At 44.8% G+C, this 25,096-nt stretch overlaps 1 protein-coding gene across 2 annotated transcripts in view; it reads left to right on the top strand.

Annotated features, from left to right (window-relative positions):
* The window catches only part of LOC133539748 (sialic acid-binding Ig-like lectin 14), a 68,776-nt gene that overhangs the window by 6,640 nt on the left and 37,040 nt on the right, over window positions 1-25,096 (top strand). For both annotated transcript variants that reach the window (XM_061881894.1, XM_061881895.1), the window contains exons 4-5: window positions 15,309-15,710; window positions 22,980-23,303. In XM_061881894.1, coding sequence (XP_061737878.1) covers window positions 15,309-15,710; window positions 22,980-23,303 — 726 coding nt within the window. The remainder of the gene's footprint in view (window positions 1-15,308; window positions 15,711-22,979; window positions 23,304-25,096) is intronic.

Here is a 25,096-nt window from a genome sequence, read left to right as displayed (position 1 = left end):
CACACGCACACACACACACACACACACACACACACACACACACACACACACACACAAACACACACACACACACACATACGTGTTTGGGTGACATATGAGGACTTATGACAAAAACGTGACATATGGGGACATGCCTTTCCAATGGTCCTACAGGCCTGGGAATCAGATGGTTAGTGAACCAGAATTTTAGACACACAGTGGTCTATTGAGATTTTTGCAACTCTTTTGTTTTTTTCTGAACCTGATTTTTATGGTACATATGAGGACTTGTCAGGTTTAGGTGACAAATGAAGACCAGAGTGTTTAAGATTTCAAGTTTATGTGACATATGACGACCATGACGTCACAGAGTGTTTAAGATTTCAGGTTCATGTGACATATGACAACCATGACGTCACAGAGTGTTTAAGATTTCAAGTTTATGTGACATATGATGACCATGACGTCACAGAGTGTTTAAGATTTCAGGTTCATGTGACATATGAGGCTAATGACATCAGAGACTTAACAAAACCACCTGAGTTGGTTTAGTTGATGTGTTGTCATTAAAAAAAAAAATCCCAATCCCATGCTACTGTAATCTAAAACCAAGAAGAGTTTAAAAGAAACATGGGTAAAAATGTAATTGTCGACTAAGTGTAACTGAATTGTTTTTGTGGATTTTGTCGCTAAGAATTATCTGGAATAAATACAAAACGCTTGCTGTTTATTTTGCTTTTTTAATTGCTGGTAACATACTCAAACTACCACAGAAGATGTGGGAAAACATTTTTTTCCCCTTTTTTTAATATAATTCTGTTATGGATGTAGTACTTGATGGCAAGCCAATCTCTGTCCTGTAGAGCTACTAGTTCTTTATGGAGGCAGGCTTCACAATCTTTTTTACCTGGTACTTTGTTGCCAGTTACAAAATGCAACATGTGTCATTCAACTGCTTCCACTTCTTCCCCTTTGCATCTGTCATAAAGGAGACAAAATAAAATTTCTTACTGAAGGAATAATGACTTTAACACAGTGAAAAGGTGCAAAACGTAATATAATATTCTAGTAAATGATGTGGATTATTTATTTACCCCGCTTTGGAGTGGACCAAGTGGAAGAAGCTTGAGACATACCCACTTCCAGCGATTTGTCCTGCTGTCAATCTGAAAGGAAGAATTAGAAAACTGTAAAAGTAAACATTTAACATATTGTGCTTTGTGAAGCAGCGGAGTATGTGTGTTGTCTGTCCATTTATGAATAATGCAGACCAGGAGTGTTGGCTGAGTTCTTAACGTTTACTTTCAGAGCGTGCATATCACAACATACAAGATGCCGTCATGGCGACACACAACCTATACCGGGCTACCGCGCATGCTCGTCACTCCTGTTGCATGCTGGGTAGGGTAGTTTTTTTTCCCCTGGCTCATAACATCACAATATAGTACCATGTATATGCGTTCAGTTTATCAAAGCACCAAGCAAACAGATATGGTCATAATTATTTTAAGTGCACTACGCAGAATAAACACAACATTATTAATATTGCTACTACAGATAATTTGATCCAAAATTCCCTAAAACAGCCCACTACCTATAATATAGGTTTTTTAAGCATAAGATCCCTGATAAAAAAAAAATGTTTCTGCTGTTACCTCAGAAATTGCCTGTTCAGATGTTATGATTGTGGCTCAGAGTTTTGTATGTAGATTATATTTATTTTCCATAACAAACAGGATAACTTAAATACCCTGGCAGTGGCAATAAGCTTAAATGTTTGTATTTACATTTTTTGAGTTGATTTTCATAAAATTTGCTATTTAACTGCTACTGTTTAACAAGGACTGATTTAAATTGTGTTTGCAAAACAAATGTTTTGGCGCTTTTGTTCATGTGGGAGAATATTCCAATAAAGGTGCACTACACACTACTTTTGAATTCATTATTGGGCTTTGCGTATACAATGCATTTAATCGCGATTAATAAGAGAAATAGTGTGATTAACTTCAATTAAAAATTTTAATCATTGCCCAGCCCTAATATATATACAAACCCCGTTTCCATAAAAGTTGGGAAATTGTGTTAGATGTAAATATAAACTGAATACAATGATTTGCAAATCCTTTTCAACCCATATTCAATTGAAAGCATTACAAAGACAACATATTTGATGTTCAAACTCAAACTTTTTTTTTTTGCAAATAATAATTAACTTTGAATTTCATGGCTGCAACACGTGCCAAAGTAGTTGGGAAAGGGCATGTTCACCACTGTGTTACATCACATTTTCTTTTAACAACACTCAATAAACGTTTGGGAACTGAGGAAACTAATTGTTGAAGCTTTGAAAGTAGAATTCTTTACCATTCTTGCTTGATGTACAGCTTAAGTTGTCGTGTTTTACGCTTCATAATGCGCTACACATTTTCGATGGGAGACATGTCTGGACTGCAGGCGGGCCAGGAAAGTACCCGCACTCTTTTACTATGAAGACACGCTGTTGTAACACGTGGCTTGGCGTTATTTTGCTGAAATAAGCAGGGGCGTCCATGATAATGTTGCTTGGATGACAACATATGTTGCTCCAAAACCTGTATGGACCATTCATCATTAATGGTGCCTTCACAGATGTGTAAGTTACCCATGCTTTGGGCACTAATACACCTCCATACCATCACACATGCTGGCTTTTGAACTTTGCGCCGGATGGTTATTTTCCTCTTTGTTCCGGAGAACACCACGTCCACAATTTCCATATATAATTTGAAATGTGGACTCGTCAGACCACAGAACACTTTTCCACTTTGCATCAGTCCATCTTAGATGAGCTCGGGCCCAGCGAAGCCCGCGGCGTTCCTCTGTGTTGTTGATAAATGGCATTTGCTTTGCATAGTAGAGTTTTAACTTGCATTTACAGATGTAGCGACCAACTGTAGTAACTGACAGTGGTTTTCTGAAGTATTTCTGAGCCCATGTGGTGATATCTTTTATACACTGATGTCGGTTTTTAATGCAGTACATCGCTTACGTGCAGTGATTTCTCCAGATTCTCTGAACCTTTTGATAATTTTACGGACCGTAGATGGTAAAATCCCTAAATTCTTTGCAAAAAAAATGTTTAGCAGTTTTAACATCAAATATGTTGTATTTGTAGCATATTCAACAGAATTGGGGTTGAAAATTCTTTGCAAATCATTGTATCCTGTTTATATGTACATCTAACACAATTTCCCAACTCATATGGAAACGGGGTTTGAATGTATTTATATATATATATAGCCTATTATTTGCGCACTATTTACAAGTTATGTACCAAAAACACGACCACCGAAAAAATACTTTGATCAATGAAAACAGCGCTGCAGAAACCGGCTGTAAACAAGAGGCACTGCATTTTCTGAATCGAAACACTCATTTTAAAGCTTTGACACTAACATTTTAACACACACTACTCTGGTTCAGAAAATATGAGGACCTTATATGAAACACACCTAGGTCTTTCTTGGTTCAAACAATATGAGGACATGACGAGTGCTCACAAGTAGAATTTATGTTGTTGACTTGTAACATCTCCTGTTTTGCTAAACATGAGTTCCAAACTCCCCACTGACTAACATGGATGTACCCTTACGAAAATGTTGTCATATAAACTGATCTGTGAGAGATTAAAATTAATAAATGTCTTTCAAAATATAGGTTGGGTCAAATTTAGAGCAGATATAGTAAAAATAGACATGTAATAACCTGTTGGAGGGATGAAGTTGGTTTATGGCTGTCATCTGAATCTAGAGAATGTTGAGATAGAACCTCAACAGTTGGTTTCTGCAACAAAACACAAAAATATGTCATAACTAATTAATTATAATATTCTCACCACTTTTTGTTGATAAAAATCTGAGCATACAATGCCAGATAAAGGGTAAAGATTATTACAGAGTTTCAGCTCTTAGACAATTCATTAAGAATGTAACACACACAAAAATCTGGTTCAGAAAATATGAGGACCTGAATTGAGACACTCATTTTAAAGCTTTGACATTAACATTGTAACACACATTTTCTGGTTCAGAAAATATGAGGACCTTATATGAAACACACCTAAGTCTTTCTTGCTTCAAACAATATAAGGACATGACGAGTGCTCACATGTAGAATTTATGTTGTTGACTTGTAACATCTCCTGTTTTGCTAAACATGAGTTCTAAACTTTCTACTGACTAACATGGATGTACCCTTGCGAAAAAGTTGTCATATAAACTGATCTGTGAGAGATTAAAATAAATAAATGTCTTTCAAAATATAGGTTGGGTCAAATTTAGAGCAGATATAGTAAAAATAGACATGTAATAACCTGTTGGAGGGATGAAGTCAGTTAATGGCTCACATCTGAATCTGGAGAATGTTGAGATGGAACCTCAACAGTTGGTTTCTGCAACAAAACACAAACATATAATGTCAGAACTAATTAATTATAACATTATCAGCACTTTTTGTTGATAAAACTCTGAGCATACAATGCCAGATAAATAGAAAATATTATTACAGAGTTTCAGCTCTTAGACAATTAATTAAGAATATAAAACACACTAAAATCTGGTTCAGAAAATATGAGGACCTGAATTGAGACACTCATTTTAAAGCTTGGACATTAACATTGTAACACACACTAATCTGGTTTAGAAAATATGAGGACCTTATATGAAACACACCTAAGTCTTTCTTGGTTCAAACAATATAAGGACATGACGAGTGGTCACATGTAGAATGTATGTTGTTGACTTGTAACATCTCCTGTTTTGCTAAACATGAGTTCCAAACTCCTTACTGACTAACATGGATGTACCCTTACGAAAATGTTGTCATATAAACTGATCTGTGAGAGATTAAAATTAATAAATGTCTTTCAAAATATAGGTTGGGTCACATTTAGAGCAGATATAGTAAAAATAGACTTGTAATAACCTGTTGGAGGGATGAAGTCGGTTTATCGCTCACATCTGAATCTGGAGAATGTTGAGATAGAACCCCAACAGTTGGTGTCTGCAACAAAACACAAAAATTTAATGTCAGAACTAATTAATTATAACATTAACAACCACTTTTGGTTGATAATATTCTGAGCATATAATTCTACATGAACAGTAAAGATTATTATAGCGTTTTAGCTCTTAGACTATTATTTAAGAAAGTAACATTCACTAAAATGTGGTTCAGAAAATATGAGGACCTGGATTGAAACACTCATTTTAAAGCTTTGAATTAAACATTGTAACACACACTAATGTGGTTCAGAAAAATATGAGGAACTTATATGAAACACACTGAAGTCTTTTTTAGTTCAAACAATATGAGTACATGACAAGTGATCACATATAGAATTCATGTTGCTGACCTGTAACATCTCCTGTTTTGCTAAACATGAGTTGTAAATTCCACAGACTAACATGGAAGTACGCTTAAAACATTTTTGTCATATAAACTGATCTGTGAGAGGTTAAAAGGATTAAATGTCTTTTGAAGTATAGGTTGTGTCAAGTTTTTAGCAGATATAGGGCAGCACGGTGGGACACGGGTTAGTGCATGTGCGTCACAAATCGAAGGTCCTGAGTAGTCCTGAGTTAAATCCTGGGCTCGTGATCTTTCTGTGTGGAGTTTGCATGTTCTCCCCGTGACTGCGTGGGTTCCCTCCGGGTACTCCGGCTTCATCTTACCTCCAAAGACATGCACCTGGGGATAGGTTGATTGGCAACACTAAATTGGCCCTAGTGTGTGAATGTGAGTGTAAATGTTGTCTATTTGTGTTGGCCGTGTAATGAGGTGGCGACTTGTCCAGGGTGTACTCCGCCTTCCGCCCAAATGCAGCTCAGATAGGCTCAAGCACACCCCGCCAACCCAAAAAAGGGACAGGTAGTAGAAAATGGATGGATGGATGGATAGTAAAATAGTCAAGTAATAACCTGTTGGAGGGATGAAGTCGGTTTATCGCTCACATGAATCTGGAGAATGTTGAGATAGAACATCAACAGTTGGTGTCTGCAACAAAACACATAAAAATAATGTTAGAACTTATTAATTATAACATTATCAGCACTTTTTGTTGTTAACATTATGAGCATATAATGCCAGATAAATAGTAAAGATATTTATAGAGGGTTTCTGTCTCTTGTCCCGCTCATGTCTTGAGATGAACTTCCCTCGGTACTCGACCACAAAAGAACCTTTTTAAATTGATGCAAGAGCAAATACACCATATCCTGATAAAACAGTTTATCAATTAACAATGTTTGGAATATCTGTTTTAAAAAGGAATAATAATAGTCGTTACTTGACTAAAAATTCAATTACAAACAGAATTACTCTTTCATAAATGTAAATAATTATTAAATTAAGTACAAACCCCGTTTCCATATGAGTTGGGAAATTGTGTTAGATGTAAATATAAACAGAATACAATGATTTGCAAATCATTTTCAAGCCATATTCAGTTGAATATGCTACAAAGACAACATATTTGATGTTCAAACTGATAAACATTTTTTTGGTGCAAATAATCATTAACTTTAGAATTTGATGCCAGCTACACGCAACAAACAAGTTGGGAAAGGTGGCAATAAATACTGATAAAGTTAAGAAATGCTCATCAAACACTTATTTGGGACATCCCACAGGTGTGAAGGCTAATTTGGAACAGGTGGGTGCCATGATTGGCTATAAAAACAGCTTCCCAAAAAATGCTCAGTCTTTCACAGGAAAGGATGGGGCGAGGTACACCCCTTTGTCCACAACTGCGTGAGCAAATAGTCAAACAGTTTAAGAACAACCTTTCTCAAAGTGCAATTGCAAGAAATTTAGGGATTTCAACATCTACGCTCCATAATATCATCAAAAGGTTCAGAGAATCTGGAGAAATCACTCCACGTAAGCGGCATGTCTGGAAACTAACATTGAATAACCGTGACCTTCCATCCCTCAGACGGCACTGAATCAAAAACCGACATCAATCTCTAAAGGATATCACCACATGAGTTCAGGAACACTTCAGAAAACCACTGTCACTAAATACAGCGTGTTGCTATATCTGTAAGTGCAAGTTAAAGATCTATTATGCAAAGCGAAAGCCATTTATCAACAACATCCAGAAGTCCGCCGGCTTCTCTGGGCCCGAGATCATCTAAGATGGACTGATGCAAATTGGAAAAGTGTTCTGTGGTCTGACGAGTCCACATTTCAAATTGTTTACGGAAATATTCAACATGGTGTCATCCGGATCAAAGGGGAAGCGAACCATCCAGACTGTTATCGACGCAAAGTTGAAAAGCCAGCATCTGTGATGGTATGGGGGTGCATTAGTGCCCAAGGCATGGGTACCTTACACATCTGTAAGTTACCCATCTGTTTGGAACAACATTTGCTGCGATTTAAGCGCCAACTTTTTCATGTACGCCCCGGCTTATTTCAGCAAGACAATGCCAAGCCACATTCAGCACGTGTTCAGCTTCATAAAAAAAGAGTGCAGGTACTTTCCTGGCCGGCCTGCAGTCCTATCAAAAATGTGTGGTGCATTATGAAGCGTAAAATACGACAGAGGAGACCCCGGACTGTTGAACGACTGAAGCTCTACATAAAACAAAAATGGGAAAGAATTCCACCTTCCAAGCTTCAACAATTAGTTTCCTCAGTTCCCAAACGGTTATTGAGTGTTGTTGAAAGAAAAGGTGATGTAACACAGTGGTGAACATGCCCTCTCCCAACTACTTTGGCACGTATTGCAGCCATGAAATTCTAAGTTAATTATTATTTGTAAAAAAAATGATTCCGTTTGGACTTGTCCAGGGTGTACCCCGCCTTCCGCCCGATTGTAGCTGAGATAGGCGCCAGTGCCAACCGCGACCCCACAAGGGAATAAGAGGTGGATGGATGGATGGATTTACATCCAACACAATTTCCCAACTCATATGGAAACGGGGTTTGTAATTAATGTGTTACTTGAAAAAGAAAAGTTTTAAATATCTAGCATATGCAGTTGAGAGACATTTCATGAGAGCAGAGTGTGTGTGTGCCTTTAAAAAGCTGTGCCTTTTGCCAAGTGATGTGGGACTTCAGCGCCCAGACATAGCAGAATAGTTCAGCTGTATTTTTTAGCTTAGCAATGGCAGTTAAGATAGTTCTGTTGAATGTTTTTGTTCGCGTGTGGATGAGGCCTCTTTCTATTTGATATCGTGTTCGTAATTACTTCCGGGGGTTGCTTTCATTAGTAAAAAGATATTACCTGCACTAACCCTTTTGTGCTTCTAACGCTGTCTTGTTGACATACAATCACATCAAAAGTAGCATGCCACATTACATAAAACGCATCGTAACAGCGTTGTAGCGTACATAAAAGTTATTAGATTACTCGTTACCGGTAAAAGTAACAGCATTAGTAACATCGTTTTCATATACCGCTGTTATACCATCCATCCATCCATCCATCATCTTCCGCTTTTCCGAGGTGGGGTCGCGGGGGCAGCAGCCTAAGCAGGGAAGCCCAGACTTCCCTCTCCCCAGCCACTTCGTCTAGCTCTTCCCGGGGGATCCGGAGGCGTTCCCAGGCCAGCCGGGAGACATAATCTTCCCAACGTGTCCTGGGTCTTCCCCGTGGCCTCCTACCAGTTGGACGTGCCCTAAACACCTCCCTAGGGAGGCGTTCGGGTGGCATCCTGACCAGATGCCCGAACCACCTCATCTGGCTCCTCTCCATGTGAAGGAGCAGCGGCTTTACTTTGAGTTCCTCCCGGATGGCAGAGCTTCTCACCCTATCTCTAAGGGAGAGACCCGCCACACGGCGGAGGAAACTCATTTCGGCTGCTTGTACCCGTGATCTTGTCCTTTCGGTCATGACCCAAAGCTCATGACCATAGGTGAGGATGGGAACGTAGATCGACCGGTAAATTGAGAGCTTTGCCTTCCGGCTCAGCTCCTTCTTCACCACAACGGATCGATACAACGTCCGCATTACTGTAGACGCCGCACCGATCTGCCTGTCGATCTCACCATCCACTCTTCTCCCACTCGTGAACAAGACTCCGAGGGGCCATAGAGGTCAGGTGCATTGTGAGCTGGGCGGCAGCCGAAGGCAGGGCACTTGGCGGTCCGATCCTCGGCTACAGAAGCTAGCTCTTGGGACGTGGAACGCTGTTATTCCAAACACTTCTAATTAAAGCTATATAATACAACCTCTATTAGACAGTAAGGAAATGATCCAAATGAGATGTTGATACAGTTACCATTGATATGATACATAACAAGACATACCTTTCCAATCATTGATCCACTGGGCCTTAAAACAAGACTTGTCACATCCAGATCAAATAAACTCGGTGGCTTCAGCCTCAGGATTACGTCTCGCTCTTCTTTTGGATACGATGTCTATATCATGTGTTGATGCGCCTAACAAATCCACACATAAAAATGAAAAAAGTCAGTGACACAGAAATAAAACAAAGAACTAAACCCTTCAAAAACTGTTAAATTTAGGCTCAATGCAGCCATGAAGCTTCTCAAACAAAGTACTAATGTAACAATATCAGTAACATGCCAACTCCATAGTGCTTATCAGCTTGAAATATTTGTATTTGAGAAAAAGTATAAACAATTTGAAGAACTCTAGTCTGTCTTGTTTAAAATTAAGAAAAGGTTTACTAGCAAAGTGATCAAGGGTGATGGGTCAAATGCAGAGAATAATTTCACCACACCTAGTGTGTGACAATCACTGCTACTTATAATCTTTCATGCAACTTTAAAAAAAAAAAAATTAAATGCCTTGGCCTTGGCCCAGAACTGAAATGCTTTATTTAACCTCATAAAATCAAATCTGATTGCAATTAATAACAAAAAACATTTAACTGTTGTTTATAATGAACTATTTTCCTATGTTAAAAAACATTGGTCTATTTAATTACGTTAAACTCCATTTTATGCTCACCTGATTCAACCATGCTGCCGAAGACTGTCAAAGATGGTTTGTGGCCAAGATAGATGTCTCCCTCCGGTGCTGCAGGTCCCGGAAGTGCTGTTCACTGAGCGCTCTGTTGTGCTCAAAATCGTGTGTGAAGTTTTGTATTTCGATTATAAATGGTCCTTTTGGAAAACCCTTTTTATATATATTCAATATTAAGTGTGATACGTGAGCTGTATAACTTCCAAGATGAAAATAGTTAACTAGTGATTTAGCCCTCTGTTAGGATCCGACATCATCCACTGGCCAATCAGGCAGGGCCTAACTGAAAATTGGACCAATCAGACGCCGAGACTCTTCAGAGTGGGCGGAAGTAACCATCTTGAACACAATGTAAAGAGAATACCTCCAAAAACAATCGCCAATTGAATCCAAAATTGGTCCCAAAGATAAAAATACCTAAATTATGTGCTATTGTAACCATTTCAAAATATTAAATACTGGATGTAGTTTGAATTGCATTTGAATTATTGCCTTAGTCTCAATCAAGTTTGAGGGTTGTTTCTTTTGGTTTTTTTTGGAGGGGGTGGGGGCATTTATGCAAAAACCTACATTTCAGGCAGATTTAAATTAATTATTGTGCGGCATTGTATTTTAGTCAACATAATAGCAAAAAGCCCAATACAGTAAAATACTGAATCATCCATCCATCCATCATCCATCCATCATCCTCCGCTTATCCGAGGTCGGGTCGCGGGGGCAGCAGCCTAAGCAGGGAAGCCCAGACTTCCCTCTCCCCAGCCACTTCGTCTAGCTCTTCCCGGGGGATCCCGAGTCGTTCCCAGGCCAGCCGGGAGACATAGTCTTCCCAACGTGTCCTGGGTCTTCCCCGTGGCCTCCTACCAGCTGGACGTGCCCTAAACACCTCCCTAGGGAGGCGTTCGGGTGGCATCCTGACCAGATGCCCGAACCACCTCATCTGGCTCCTCTCCATGTGGAGGAGCAGCGGCTTTACTTTGAGTTCCTCCCGGATGGCAGAGCTTCTCACCCTATCTCTAAGGGAGAGCCCCGCCACCCGGCGGAGGAAACTCATTTCGGCTGCTTGTACCCGTGATCTTATCCTTTCGGTCATGACCCAAAGCTCATGACCATAGGTGAGGATGGGAACGTAGATCGACCGGTAAATTGAGAGCTTTGCCTTCCGGCTCAGCTCCTTCTTCACCACAACGGATCGGTACAACGTCCGCATTACTGAAGACGCCGCACCGATCCGCCTGTCGATCTCACGATCCACTCTTCCCCCACTCGTGAACAAGACTCCTAGGTACTTGAACTCCTCCACTTGGGGCAGGGTCTCCTCCCCAACCCGGAGATGGCACTCCACCCTTTTCCGGGCGAGAACCATGGACTCGGACTTGGAGGTGCTGATTCTCATTCCGGTCGCTTCACACTCGGCTGCGAACCGATCCAGTGAGAGCTGAAGATCCCGGTCAGATGAAGCCATCAGGCCCACATCATCTGCAAAAAGCAGAGACCTAATCCCGTGGCCACCAAACCGGATCCCCTCAACGCCTTGGCTGCGCCTAGAAATTCTGTCCATAAAAGTTATGAACAGAATCGGTGACAAAGGACAGCCTTGGCGGAGTCCAACCCTCACTGGAAACGTGTCCGACTTACTGCCAGCAATGCGGACCAAGCTCTGACACTGATCATACAGGGAGCGGACCGCCACAGTCCGGTACCCCATACTCTCTGAGCACTCCCCACAGGACTTCCCGAGGGACACGGTCGAATGCCTTCTCCAAGTCCACAAAGCACATGTAGACTGGTTGGGCAAACTCCCATGCACCCTCAGAAACCCTGCCGAGAGTATAGAGCTGGTCCACAGTTCCACGACCAGGACGAAAACCACACTGTTCCTCCTGAATCCGAGGTTCAACTATCCGGCGAAGCCTCCTCTCCAGTACACCTGAATAAACCTTACCGGGAAGGCTGAGGAGTGTGATCCCACGATAGTTGGAACACACCCTCCGGTCCCCCTTCTTAAAGAGAGGGACCACCACCCCGGTCTGCCAATCCAGAGGTACCGCCCCCGATGTCCACGCGATGCTGCAGAGTCTTGTCAACCAAGACATCCCCACAGCATCCAGAGCCTTAAGGAACTCCGGGCGGATCTCGTCCACCCCCGGGGCCTTTCCGCCGAGGAGCTTTTTAACTACCTCAGCAACCTCAGCCTCAGAAATAGGAGAGTCCACTACAGATTCCCCAGGCACCGCTTCCTCAAAGGAAGACGTGTTGGTGGGATTGAGGAGGTCTTCGAAGTATTCCCTCCACTGATCATCAACATCCGCAGTCGAAGTCAGCAGAACACCATCCGCACCATACACGGTGTTGATAGTGCACTGCTTCCCCTTCCTGAGGCGGCGGATGGTGGTCCAGAATCGCTTCGAAGCCGTCCAGAAGTCGTTTTTCATGGCTTCCCCGAACTCTTCCCATGTCCGAGTTTTTGCCTCCGCGACCGTTAAAGCTGCACACCGCTTGGCCCGTCGGTACCCGTCCACTGCCTCCGGAGTCCTATGAGCCAAAAGAACCCGATAGGACTCCTTCTTCAGCTTGACGGCATCCCTCACCGCTGGTGTCCACCAACGGGTTCTGGGATTACCGCCACGACAGGCACAAACAACCTTGCGGCCACAGCTCCAATCAGCCGCCTCAACAATAGAGGTTCGGAACATGGTCCACTCGGACTCAATATCCCGCACCTCCCTCGTGACATGTTCAAAGTTCTCCCGGAGGTGTGAATTGAAACTCTCTCTGACAGGAGACTCTGCCAGACGTTCCCAGCAGACCCTCACAATGCGTTTGGGCCTGCCAGGTCTGTCCGGCATCCTCCCCCACCATCGCAGCCAACTCACCACCAGGTGGTGATCGGTAGAAAGCTCCGCCCCTCTCTTCACCCGAAAATCAAACCAATTAAATCATCACCATAATCCCTTTATTACTAATTGTCTAGCCCAAATCCTCTCCAGATAAACCAAATGAAAAGTAAAACTAACATAAAAAGGTTGAGATCATCAGATCAGTTGAACATGTGTTATTTGATTTAGAATTCAAAAGTATGTTTATTGCTGTAATGATTAGATGTTTTTCAAAATGTTGGAGTGTGTGAGTTTCTGACCCACATGACATATGAGGACATATGACATATGAGGACAAGTGTGTGTGTGTGTGTCATAATAGCAAAGATGGCCACTAGGGGCAAAATCGAAGGTGACCCAAAAAATTAAACACACTTTCACACACTTTTTCTGAAAATTTGACAAATGAAGACTTAAGAGATTTTTGGTCTGGGAACATGCTGGGAGGGTCTAGAACACGATAGCATTGCGGGAAATATGGGGACATGGAAAATGTCCTCATATTTCAACAGGTCCTCATATGTAAGGTGAAATTTCATAAAAATGTCCCCATATGTCACTTTGACAAACGCACACACACACACACACACACACACACACACACACACATTAGGATTATGATGAATTGTTTGTGTGAAGGGGAAAATATAAACATCCAATCAGTCTTTGTCCCAGTGGGAGCAGACATTGTACAGTAAGTGATTGTTTTACTATGTTTATCATTTGCATATCTTGTTTAGCACTTAGCAATCCTGCTACATGATGCTTAGTGTTTCATTAAAGCTGCATCTTTATAGCACACAGTGTCATGATCCGTGGTCCAGATCATGTTTTGTTTAGTAATGTTCTGTTAGTTTTGGACTCCATTAGTTCCTGTTTCTGTGCACCCTTGTTTGTTATAGTTTCCATGACGACTCATTAGTTTCACCTGCCTCATGTGTTCGGATCACGCACCTGCTCTAATTAGAGAATATTATTTAAGCCTGTTTTGCCAGTTAGTCGTCCTGGCTACATTACTCACGCTCGTTTCATGCCACAGGCTCATGCTTGTTTTCATGCCTTTGTTCGCTTCATGCTATGCCAAGTAAGTTTTGTTTATTCATGCAGCAGTAAGCGAGTTTTTGTTTCATGTCCATAGTTTCTGCCCAAGTGTTAGGTGTTTGTATCCTGCGCTAAGTTGTGCCTTCGCCTTGTGCGCATTTTTTTTCACTTTTTGAGTCTAGATTAATAAATATGTTCCTACCTTACCGCCTGGTCCGGAATAGTCCGTTTGCATCCTGGGAGAACAATCCACACAGCTTCTAAAAGGCCTACTTGAAATGCGATTTTCTTATTTAAACGGAGATAGCAGGTCCATTCTATGTGTCATACTTGATCATTTCGCGATATTGCCATATTTTTGCTGAAAGGATATAGTAGAGAACATCCACGATAAAGTTTGCACCTTTTGGTCGCTAATAAAAAAAGCTTTGCCTGTACTGGAAGTAGCAGACAATATGCGCGTGACGTCACGGGTTGTGGAGCTCCTCACATCTGAACATTGTTTACAATCATGGCCACCAGCAGCGAGAGCGATTCGGACCGAGAAAGCGACGATTTCCCCATTAATTTGAGCGAGGATGAAAGATTTGTGGATGAGGAAAGTGAGAGTGAAGGACTAGAAAAAAAAAAAGACAAGAGGGCAGTGGGTGTGATTCAGATCGGGAAGATGCTGTGAGAGGAGCCGTGGGGGTGGCAGGACTACTCGGCCAGGCCCAACCGCAATAAGGGATAGAGCCATACCGCTTTGAACCCGGCGGTGACGATCAGGAGGACGCATATTGATGCTGGAGTTGCACACGACATAGTTCGCCTTCAGAATACAGAATGGTAAAATATTTTTTATTAATACACATAATACACTGTAATTTGTGTGTGTGGTCCAATCCAACCGTGTTTGCTTGACATCTCTGTTCCATAGTAAAGCTTGACTGTCATCTTTCGGGAATGTAAACAATGAAACACTGGCTGTGTTTGTGTTGCTAAAGCAGGTCGCACTACACCGCTTCCCACCTACAGCTTTCTTCTTTGATGTCTCCATTGTTCATTGAACAAAATGCAAAAGATTCAGCAACACGGTAGTCCAGAATAATGTGGAATTTTGCGATGAAAACAGACAACTTAATAGTTGGGAACGATGCTGGAACAAAATGTCCTCTACAATCCGTGACGTCACGCGCACCCGTCATCATACCGAGATGTTTCAGCAGGGTATTTCGGGGCGAATTTTAAAATTGCAATTTAGTAAACTAACCCGGCCGTATTGGCATGTGTTGCAATGTTAAGATTTCATCATTGATATATAAACTATCAGACTGCGTGGTCGGTAGTAGTGGGTTTCAGTAGGCCTTTAAACTTGTAGACCATCCTCCATATATTCAGCCTCAAAAATAGAACTTTCTGAATCATCATTTGTATCTGCCTTTTGGTTGAAGGACAAGCATCACAGAGCGACGACGCCTGCGCGGGCGGATTCTGCATCTACCTCGGCAGCAGGCAAATAACATCCGAGGCGGGACTCTGCGCCGTCTTGCGGTGTTCGTACTCCGCCAAAAACTTGACCCCGCAGAGCGTGGTTTGGTTCAAATGTGACCACGAAAAAAAACCCTGCACCGACATAGTATTCCACTCCAAGAACATGAACAAAACGAGGAACAGCTTCAAGGGGAAGATATCACTGCTGGAGCAGGATGTGAGTCGCAAGAACTGCAGCATCATCATCCACGACCTCAGCCAGTCTGATTCGGGATTCTATCAGCTCCGAATTAATGGCCTCTTTAACGGGAAAACTGATGGATTCTCCTTCAACCAGCACAGGGTACAGCTAAGCGTAAAAGGTATGTCACATGGTTATGTCACAAAAGTAAGCCTTTAAAAAAACATTTAATTGGCTATACTTTACTTTGAGTACAGCTTTTTTAGCGATATAGATTTATTATCCACACTAATTATCGAATGTAAATCTAAATGCCTCGTGGTTAGTGTCCTCCCTGAGAATGGTAGGACGTGAGTTCAAACCCCGGCTGAGTCATACCAAAGACTATAAAAAAGGGACCCATTACCTCCCTGCTTGGCACTCAGCATCAAGGGTTAGAATTGGGGGTTAAATCACCAAAACGATTCCCGAGCTGCTCACTTCTCCCCTCACTTTCCAGGGGGTGAAACAGGGGGATGGGTCAAAATGCAGGGGCTAATTTCACCACACGCAATGACTCTCAGGGTACTTTTAACTTTAAATGGGCAAACATTTTGGCCACATGATTAACAAGTGAGGAAGGAAGAGAGGGAGGAAGGAAAGAAGGATGAGAGGGAGTAAGAGAGGAAAGGGGGCAGGAAGAAAGGAAGGAGAGAAGGGAGGGAGTGAGGAAGAGCACAGGAAGCAAGAAAGAAAGGAAGGGAGGAAGGGGGGGAAAAGGGAAGGGAAGAGGGAGGAAGGACGTAAGAGAGGAAGGAAAGAAAGGAGGGTGGAAGGAAGGAAGAGAGGGGCAAGGAAGGAAGGAAAGAAAGAAGGGGGGGCGGATGTGAGGACAGAGGGCAGGAAGGAAGGAAGGAAGGAAGTAAAGAAAGGAAGGAAGGAAGCAAGGGAGGGAGGGTGGAAGAGGGAAGGAAGGAAGAGAGGGAGGAAGGAAAGAAGGCAGGAAGGAAGAGAGGTAGGAAGGGAGGAAAGAGGGAGCAAGGAATGAAGGAAATAAATAAGAGGGGGAGGAAGGGAGGACAGAGGGCAGGAAGGAAGGAAGGAAGCAAGCAAGCGAGGGGGAAAGGGAAGAAAGGAGGGAGGAAGAGGGCAGGAAGGAAGCAAGGAAGTGAAGGAGAAAGGTAGGAAAAAAGGAAGGAAGGAAGAAGGAAGGAAGGAAGGAGCAAGGTAGGAAGGAAGGAACAAAGGGAGGAAGGAAGGAAGAAAGGGAGGAAGGAAGAAAGAAGGGACTCAAGGGAGGAATGAAGCAAGGAAGAGAGGGACGAAGGTGGAAAGGGAGGAAGGAAGGGAGAGAGGGACGAAGGTAGAAAGGGAGGAAGGAAGGGAGGAAGAGAGGGAGGAAGGTAGAAAGGGAGAATGGGAGGAAGGAAGGATGAGAGGCAGAGAGGTAGGACGATAGGGAGAGAGTAAGGAATAAAGGAAGGAAGAGAGGAAGGAAGCAAGGGAGGGAGGGTGGAAGAGAGGGAGGAAGGAAAGAAGGCCGGAAGGAAGAGAGGAAGGAAGAGAGGTAGGAAGGGAGGAAAGAGGGAGCAAGGAATGAAGGAAATAAATAAGAGGGGGAGGAAGGGAGGACAGAGGGCAGGAAGGAAGGAAGGAAGCAAGCACGCGAGGGGGAAAGGGAAGAAAGGAGGGAGGAAGAGGGCAGGAAGGAAGCAAGGAAGTGAAGGAGAAAGGTAGGAAAAAAGGAAGGAAGGAGCAAGGTAGGAAGGAAGGAAGGAAGGGAGGAAGGAAGGAAGAAAGGGAGGAAGGAAGAAAGAAGGGACTCAAGGGAGGAATGAAGCAAGGAAGAGAGGGACGAAGGTAGAAAGGGAGGAAGGAAGGATGGGAGAAAGGGACAAAGGTAGAAAGGGAGGAAGGAAGGAAGGAAGGAAGAGAGGGAGGAAGGTAGAAAGGGAGAACGGGAGGAAGGAAGGATGAGAGGGACAGAGGAAGGAAGATAGGGAGAGAGTAAGGAATGAAGGAAGGAAGAGAGGAAGGAAGCAAGGGAGGGAGAGTGGAAGAGTGAAGGAAGGAAGAGAGGGAGGAAGGAAAGAAGGCCGGAAGGAAGAGAGGAAGGAAGAGAGGTAGGAAGGGAGGAAAGAGGGAGCAAGGAGTGAAGGAAATAAATAAGAAGGGGAGGAAGGGAGGGCAGAGGGCAGGAAGGAAGGAAGGAAGCAAGCAAGCGAGGGGGAAAGGGAAGAAAGGAGGGAGGAAGAGGGCAGGAAGGAAGCAAGGAAGTGAAGGAGAAAGGTAGGAAAAAAGGAAGGAAGGAAAGAAGGAAGGAAGGAAGGAAGGAAGGAGCAAGGAAGGAAGGAAGGAAGGGAGGAAGTAAGAAAGAAAGGGAGGAAGGAAGAAAGAAGGGACTCAAGGGAGGAATGAAGCAAGGAAGAGAGGGGACGAAGGTAGAAAGGGAGGAAGGAAGGAAGGAAGGGAGAGAGGGACGAAGGTTGAAAGGGAGGAAGGAAGGGAGGGAGAGAGGGAGGAAGGAAGGATGAGAGGCAGAGAGGGAGGAAGATAGGGAGAGAGTAAGGAATGAAGGAAGGAAGAGAGGAAGGAAGCAAGGGAGGGAGAGTGGAAGAGGGAAGGAAGGAAGAGAGGGAGGAAGGAAAGAAGGCCGGAAGGAAGAGAGGAAGGAAGAGAGGTAGGAAGGGAGGAAAGAGGGAGCAAGGAATGAAGGAAATACATAAGAAGGGGAGGAAGGGAGGACAGAGGGCAGGAAGGAAGGAAGGAAGGAAGGAAGGAAGGAAGCAAGCGAGGGGTAAAGGGAAGAAAGGAGGGGGGAAGAGGGCAGGAAGGAAGGAAGGACGTGAAGGAGAAAGGTAGGAAAAAAGGAAGGAAGGAAAGAAGGAAGGAAGGAAGGAGCAAGGTAGGAAGGAAGGAAGGGAGGAAGGAAGGAAGAAAGGGAGGAAGGAAGGAAGAAGGGACTCAAGGGAGGAATGAAGCAAGGAAGAGAGGGACGATGGTAGAAAGGGAGGAAGGAAGGAAGGAAGGAAGGGAGAGAGGGATGAAGGTAGAAAGGGAGTAAGGAAGGAAGGAAGAGAGGAAGGAAGGTAGAAAGGTAGAACTGGAGGAAGGAAGGGTGAGAGGGAGAGAGGAAGGAAGATATGGAGAGAGTAAGGAATGAGGGAAGGAAGAGAGGAAGGGAGCAAGGGAGGGAGGGTGGAAGAGGGAAGGAAGGAAGAGAGGGAGGAAGGAAAGAAGGCCGGAAGGAAGAGAGGTAGGAAGGGAGGAAAGAGGGAGCAAGGAATGAAGGAAATAAATAAGAGGGGGAGGACAGAGGGCAGGAAGGAAGGAAGGAAGGAAGCAAGCGAGCGAGGGGGAAAGGGAAGAAAGGAGGGAGGAAGAGGGCAGGAAGGAAGCAAGGAAGTGAAGGAGAAAGGTAGGAAAAAGGAAGGAAGGAAAGAAGGAAGGAAGGAAGGAGCAAGGTAGGAAGGAAGGAAGGAAGGAAGGAAGAAAGGGAGGAAAGAATGAAAGAAGGGACTCAAGGGAGGAATGAAGCAAGGAAGAGAGGGACGAAGGTACAAAGGGAGGAAGGAAGGAAGGGAGAGAGGGAGAAAGGGAGGAAGGAAGGGAGGAAGAGAGGGAGGAAGATAGAAAGGGAGAACGGGAGGAAGGAAGGATGAGAGGTAGAGAGGAAGGAAGATAGGGAGAGAGTAGGGAATGAAGGAAGGAAGAGAGGAAGGAAGCAAGGGAGGGAGGGTGGAAGAGGGAAGGAAGGAAGAGAGGGAGGAAGGAAAGAAGACCGGAAGGAAGAGAGGAAGGAAAAGAGGTAGGAAGGGAGGAAAGATGGAGCAAGGAATGAAGGAAATAAATAAGAAGGGGAGGAAGGGAGGACAGAGGGCAGGAAGGAAGGAAGGAAGGAAGGAAGCAAGCAAGCGAGGGGGAAAGGGAAGAAAGGTGGGAGGAAGGGGGGAGGAAGGAAGCAAGGAAGTGAAGGAGAAAGGTAGGAAAAAAGGAAAGAAGGAAGGAAGGAGCAAGGTAGGAAGGAAGGAAGGAAGGAAGGAAGGAAGGAAGGAAGGAAGGAAGGAAGGGAGGAAGGAAGGAAGAAAGGGAGGAAGGAAGAAAGAAGGGACTCAAGGAAGGAATGAAGCAAGGAAGAGAGGGACGAAGGTAGAAAGGGAGGAAGGAAGGAAGGAAGGAAGGAAGGGAGAGAGGGACAAAGGTAGAAAAGGGAGGAAGGAAGGAAGGAAGAGAGGGAGGAAGGTAGAAAGGGAGAACGGGAGGAAAGGAGGATGAGAGGGAGAGAGGAAGGAAGATAGGGAGAGAGTAAGGAATGAAGGAAGGAAGCAAGGGAGGGAGGGTGGAAGAGGGAAGGAAGGAAGAGAGGGAGGAAGGAAAGAAGGCCGGAAGGAAGAGAGGAAGGAAGAGAGGTAGGAAGGGAGGAAAGAGGGAGCAAGGAACGAAGGAAATAAATAAGAGGGGGAGGAAGGGAGGACAGAGGGCAGGAAGGAAGGAAGGAAGGAAGCAAGCAAGCGAGGGGGAAAGGGAAGAAAGGAGGGAGGAAAAGGGCAGGAAGGAAGCAAGGAAGTGAAGGAGAAAGGTAGGAAAAAAGGAAGGAAGGAAAGAAGGAAGGAAGGAGCAAGGTATGAAGGAAGGATGGAAGGGAGGAAGGAAGGAAGAAAGGGAGGAATGAAGAAAGAAGGGACTCAAGGGAGGAATGAAGCAAGGAAGAGAGGGACGAAGGTAGAAAGGGAGGAAGGAAGGAAGGGAGAGAGGGACAAAGGTAGAAAGGGAGGAAGGAAGGGAGGAAGAGAGGGAGGAAGATAGAAAGGGAGAACGGGAGGAAGGAAGGATGAGAGGTAGAGAGGAAGGAAGATAGGGAGAGAGTAGGGAATGAAGGAAGGAAGAGAGGAAGGAAGCAAGGGAGGGAGGGTGGAAGAGGGAAGAAAGGAAGAGAGGGAGGAAGGAAAGAAGACCGGAAGGAAGAGAGGAAGGAAGAGAGGTAGGAAGGGAGAAAAGAGGGAGCAAGGAATGAAGGAAATAAATAAGAAGGGGAGGAAGGGAGGACAGAGGGCAGGAAGGAAGGAAGGAAGGAAGCAAGCAAGCGAGGGGGAAAGGGAAGAAAGGTGGGAGGAAGAGGGCAGGAAGGAAGCAAGGAAGTGAAGGAGAAAGGTAGGAAAAAAGGAAAAAAAGGAAGGAAGGAAGGAGCAAGGTAGGAAGGAAGGAAGGAAGGAAGGAAGGAAGGGAGGAAGGAAGGAAGAAAGGGAGGAAGGAAGAAAGAAGGGACTCAAGGGAGGAAGGAAGAGAGGGACGAAGGTAGAAAGGGAGGAAGGAAGGAAGGAAGGAAGGGAGAGAGGGACGAAGGTAGAAAGGGAGGAAGGAAGGAAGGAAGAGAGGGAGGAAGGTAGAAAGGGAGAACGGGAGGAAGGAAGGTTGAGAGGGAGAGAGGAAGGAAGATAGGGAGAGAGTAAGGAATAAAGGAAGGACGCAAGGGAGGGAGGGTGGAAGAGGGAAGGAAGGAAGAGAGGGAGGAAGGAAAGAAGGCCGGAAGGAATAGAGGTAGGAAGAGAGGTAGGAAGGGAGGAAAGAGGGAGCAAGGAATGAAGGAAATAAATAAGAGGGGGAGGAAGGGAGGACAGAGGGCAGGAAGGAAGGAAGGAAGCAAGCAAGCGAGGGGGAAAGGGAAGAAAGGAGGGAGGAAGAGGGCAGGAAGGAAGGAAGGAAGGAAGGAGCAAGGTAAGAAGGAAGGAAGGAAGGGAGGAAGGAAGGAAGAAAGGGAGGAAGGAGGAAAGAAGGGACTCAAGGGAGGAATGAAGCAAGGAAGAGAGGGACAAAGGTAGAAAGGGAGGAAGGAAGGAAGGAAGGAAGGGAGGGAGAGAGGGACGAAGTTAGAAAGGGAGGAAGGAAGGAAGGAAGAGAGGGAGGAAGGTAGAAAGGGAGAACGGGAGGAAGGAAGGATGAGAGGGAGAGAGGAAGGAAGATATGGAGAGAATAAGGAATGAAGGAAGGAAGACAGGAAGGAAGCAAGGGAGGGAGGGTGGAAGAGGGAAGGAAGGAAGAGAGGGAGGAAGGAAAGAAGACCGGAAGGAAGAGAGGAAGGAAGAGAGGTAGGAAGGGAGGAAAGAGGGAGCAAGGAATGAAGGAAATAAATAAGAAGGGGAGGAAGGGAGGACAGAGGGCAGGAAGGAAGGAAGGAAGGAAGCAAGCAAGCGAGGGGGAAAGGGAAGAAAGGAGGGAGGAAGAGGGCAGGAAGGAAGGAAGGAAGTGAAGGAGAAAGGTAGGAAAAAAGGAAGGAAGGAAGGAAGGAAGGGAGGAAGGAAGGAAGAAAGGGAGGAATGAAGCAAGGAAGAAAGGGACGAAGGTAGAAAGGGAGGAAGGAAGGAAGGAAGGGAGAGAGGGACGAAGGTAGAAAGGGAGGGAGGAAGGAAGGAAGGAAGGAAGAGAGGAAGGAAGATAGGGAGAGAGTAAGGAAGGAAGGAAGGGAGAGAGGGACGAAGGTAGAAAGGAAGGGGAGGAAGGAAGGAAGGAAGAGAGGAAGGAAGCAAGGGAGGGAGGGTGGAAGAGGGAAGGAAGGAAGAGAGGGAGGAAGGAAAGAAGGCCGGAAGGAAGAGAGGAAGGAAGAGAGGTAGGAAGGGAGGAAAGAGGGAGCAAGAAATGAAGGAAATAAATAAGAGGGGGAAGAAGGGAGGACAGAGGGCAGGAAGAAAGGAAGGAAGGAAGGAAGGAAGCAAGCGAGGGGGAAAGGGAAGAAAGGAGGGAGGAAGAGGGCAGGAAGGAAGCAAGGAAGTGAAGGAGAAAGGTAGGAAAAAAGGAAGGAAGGAAAGAAGGAAGGAAGGAAGGAGCAAGGTAGGAAGGAAGGAAGGAAGGGAGGAAGGAAGGAAGAAAGGGAGGGAGGAAGAAAGAAGGGGACTCAAGGGAGGAATGAAGCAAGGAAGAGAGGGACGAAGGTAGAAAGGGAGGAAGGAAGGGAGGAAGAGAGGGAGGAAGGTAGAAAGGGAGGAAGGAAGGGAGGAAGAGAGGGAGGAAGGTAGAAAGGGAGAACGGGAGGAAGGAAGGATGAGAGGGAGAGAGGAAGGAAGATAGGGAGAGAGTAAGGAATGAAGGAAGGAAGAGAGGGGGAGAGATGTCATCACGAAGGAGGAGAAGAGGATTGCAGGCAGGACATGTGCAGCTCTGCTCTCTTCCTTGTGTGAGGATGAAGGCAGTCTGGATCCAAATATTCCCAGCAACATTCAGTGGAAAGGTGGTGAGTGAGGTGTGCTCACACATGTTTACTCAATAATGACTCTTTCAGTGGATGGGAAATGTCCAAGTGATGGAAGTTGTATGCTAAAAAAACATCAAGTATATAGTTTCCATAGTAGTGTCCCTTGAGAATACTCAATAAAAACAGCCCTAAAATGTGTGGAGTTTTGACAAATGGCTTTAAAGTGCGTGATCTAAACAGACTTCAACTAGAAGTCAGTCCTGACTTCTGGTCTTTTCCTGCCAGAGCTGAAGCAGAAGCCCACGGTGTTGATCCCCACCCTGACCGCGGGCCGACCCGCCGCGCTCACCTGCACCGCCCCCGGCCTCTGCCCCGGGGACGCCCCCGCCTTCAGCTGGACGTGGAGGCCAGCAGGGGACGACTCCTCCCACGTCCTCCCGGGGAACCTCACGGTCGCTCGCCAGGATCTGCCTGACTTCGCGCAACGACACAGCGCCACCTTGACCTTGAACCCTTCCGCCAGGCAGCATGGCGCCCGGGTCACGTGCACAGTCGCCTTCAAGGGGGACAACGCGACCACGGAGGAGACGGCCACGCTAAATGTGACTTGTGAGTAACATCGCTTCTTAATAATTTGACGTAGCAGAAATTTCGGATCATGTCATGTGATCAAAGGAGACGGTCTGTGTGTACTACTTGAAACAGGAAGTCAACAGAAGTATGGTACGACAAACGTGGGCAGGATCGAACAGGCCTGCTTGCGGTTTGCATTTAAAATGAAATATAAAATAAAGCTACTTCAGTCCGTCATCACCATTTGTAGCAATCAGGATAGTGATCTGAACTTGTGAAACCGAGTTAAAGTTTCGTGTTTGGTGGCGAACCATCGGATCAAAGATTGGCGCCATGCCCCACCCACATCCCGTCGTTTGCAGAATTTTTTTTTGCAATATATCATCACCTGTCAGTTTAGTATATGCCTCTGATCAGCTACAGTGCAGAAATGACAGATTGGTGATGGCGTGGGAGTGTTTTCGTCGCTAGGCTCCACCCACTACCAATAGGTACAAACCAGGGGTGCCCATTACGTCGATCGCGAGCTACCAGTCGACCGCGGGGGGTGTGTCAGTCGATCTCCAGCCAGGCTTTTAAAAAAAATAGACCTAAAAATTAGTGATCATCAATCTTCACCAAGACGTCACTTAAATGACATTCACGGTACCGGAGGGTCTTGTGAGATGACGCTGGCTGCTGCAAGATCATTATTATGAAAATATGACCGAGAGGAAGGCGAGAAACACTTTTTATTTCAACAGACTCTCGCGCCGTACCTTCCGTCAAAACTCTAAAGGCCGACTGCACATTTCCTATCTTCACAATAAAAGCCCTGCTTCATGCTGCCTGCGCTAACTAAATACAGAGTCTCGGAAAACTGGCGTGCACAAGCGATCCCTCGGAAAGCTGGCGTGCACAAGTGATGTGCACGCCAGCTTTCTGAGGGATCGCTTGTGCTCTTATTTTGTTAGCGCAGGCAGCATGAAGCAGGGCTTTTATTGTGAAGATAGGAAATGTGCAGTCGGCCTTTAGAGTTTTGACGGAAGGGACGGCGCGAAAGTCTGTTGAAATAAAAAGTGTTTCTCGCCTTCCTCTCTGTCATTTTTTCATAATAATGAACTGGCAGCAGCCAGCGTCATCTCACAAGACCCTCGGGTGCCGTGAATGTCAATCAAGCAAGCTACGGAATTTGCTGCCAATGTTTTTCTTGTAAAGTGTATGGAAGCTGGATGAATTAGATGCCAAAAACCAACCACTTTCATGTGGTATTGTACAGAAAGGACAACTTTTTTTTCTCCTCCATTTGAAAATGTGGGCGTTATCATCATTACTGTCTGATTCCAATCAATGCAAGTCTTCAGAATCAGGTAATACACCAACTTATATTCTTGTCTTTGTGAAAGAAAGACATCTATATGTGTTACACATGCTTGTACTATCATTAAACACATTTAACTTGTTTACAAAAATGTCCCTTTCATAAATAAATAAATATAAATGGTATATATAAATGTGGTAGATCCCCTCGAGTTGGTCAATTGAAAAGTAGCTCGCCTGCAGAAAAAGTGTGGGCACCCCTGGTACAAACAGTTACTGGGAAAGAGACGGCGCAGACAACAGGGGCGTAGTATAGCTCTATGTTTTATATATACATATATATATATATATGTATACACACACATATATATATATATATATATATATATATATATATATATATATATATATATATATATGTAAATACGCAAATCCCATTGGGGTAATGAAAGGGTGGTCAGCGCCTGAGAGCTGCAGCCTACCACCATGACCCCGCCCTCCCTTCCCTATGTTGCTAGATATCTCGAGAT

Source organism: Nerophis ophidion, linkage group LG21 (genome assembly GCF_033978795.1).
Source record: "Nerophis ophidion isolate RoL-2023_Sa linkage group LG21, RoL_Noph_v1.0, whole genome shotgun sequence".
NCBI classification, from domain to species: domain Eukaryota; kingdom Metazoa; phylum Chordata; class Actinopteri; order Syngnathiformes; family Syngnathidae; genus Nerophis; species Nerophis ophidion.
This window is presented reverse-complemented; position numbering and strand designations above follow the sequence as displayed.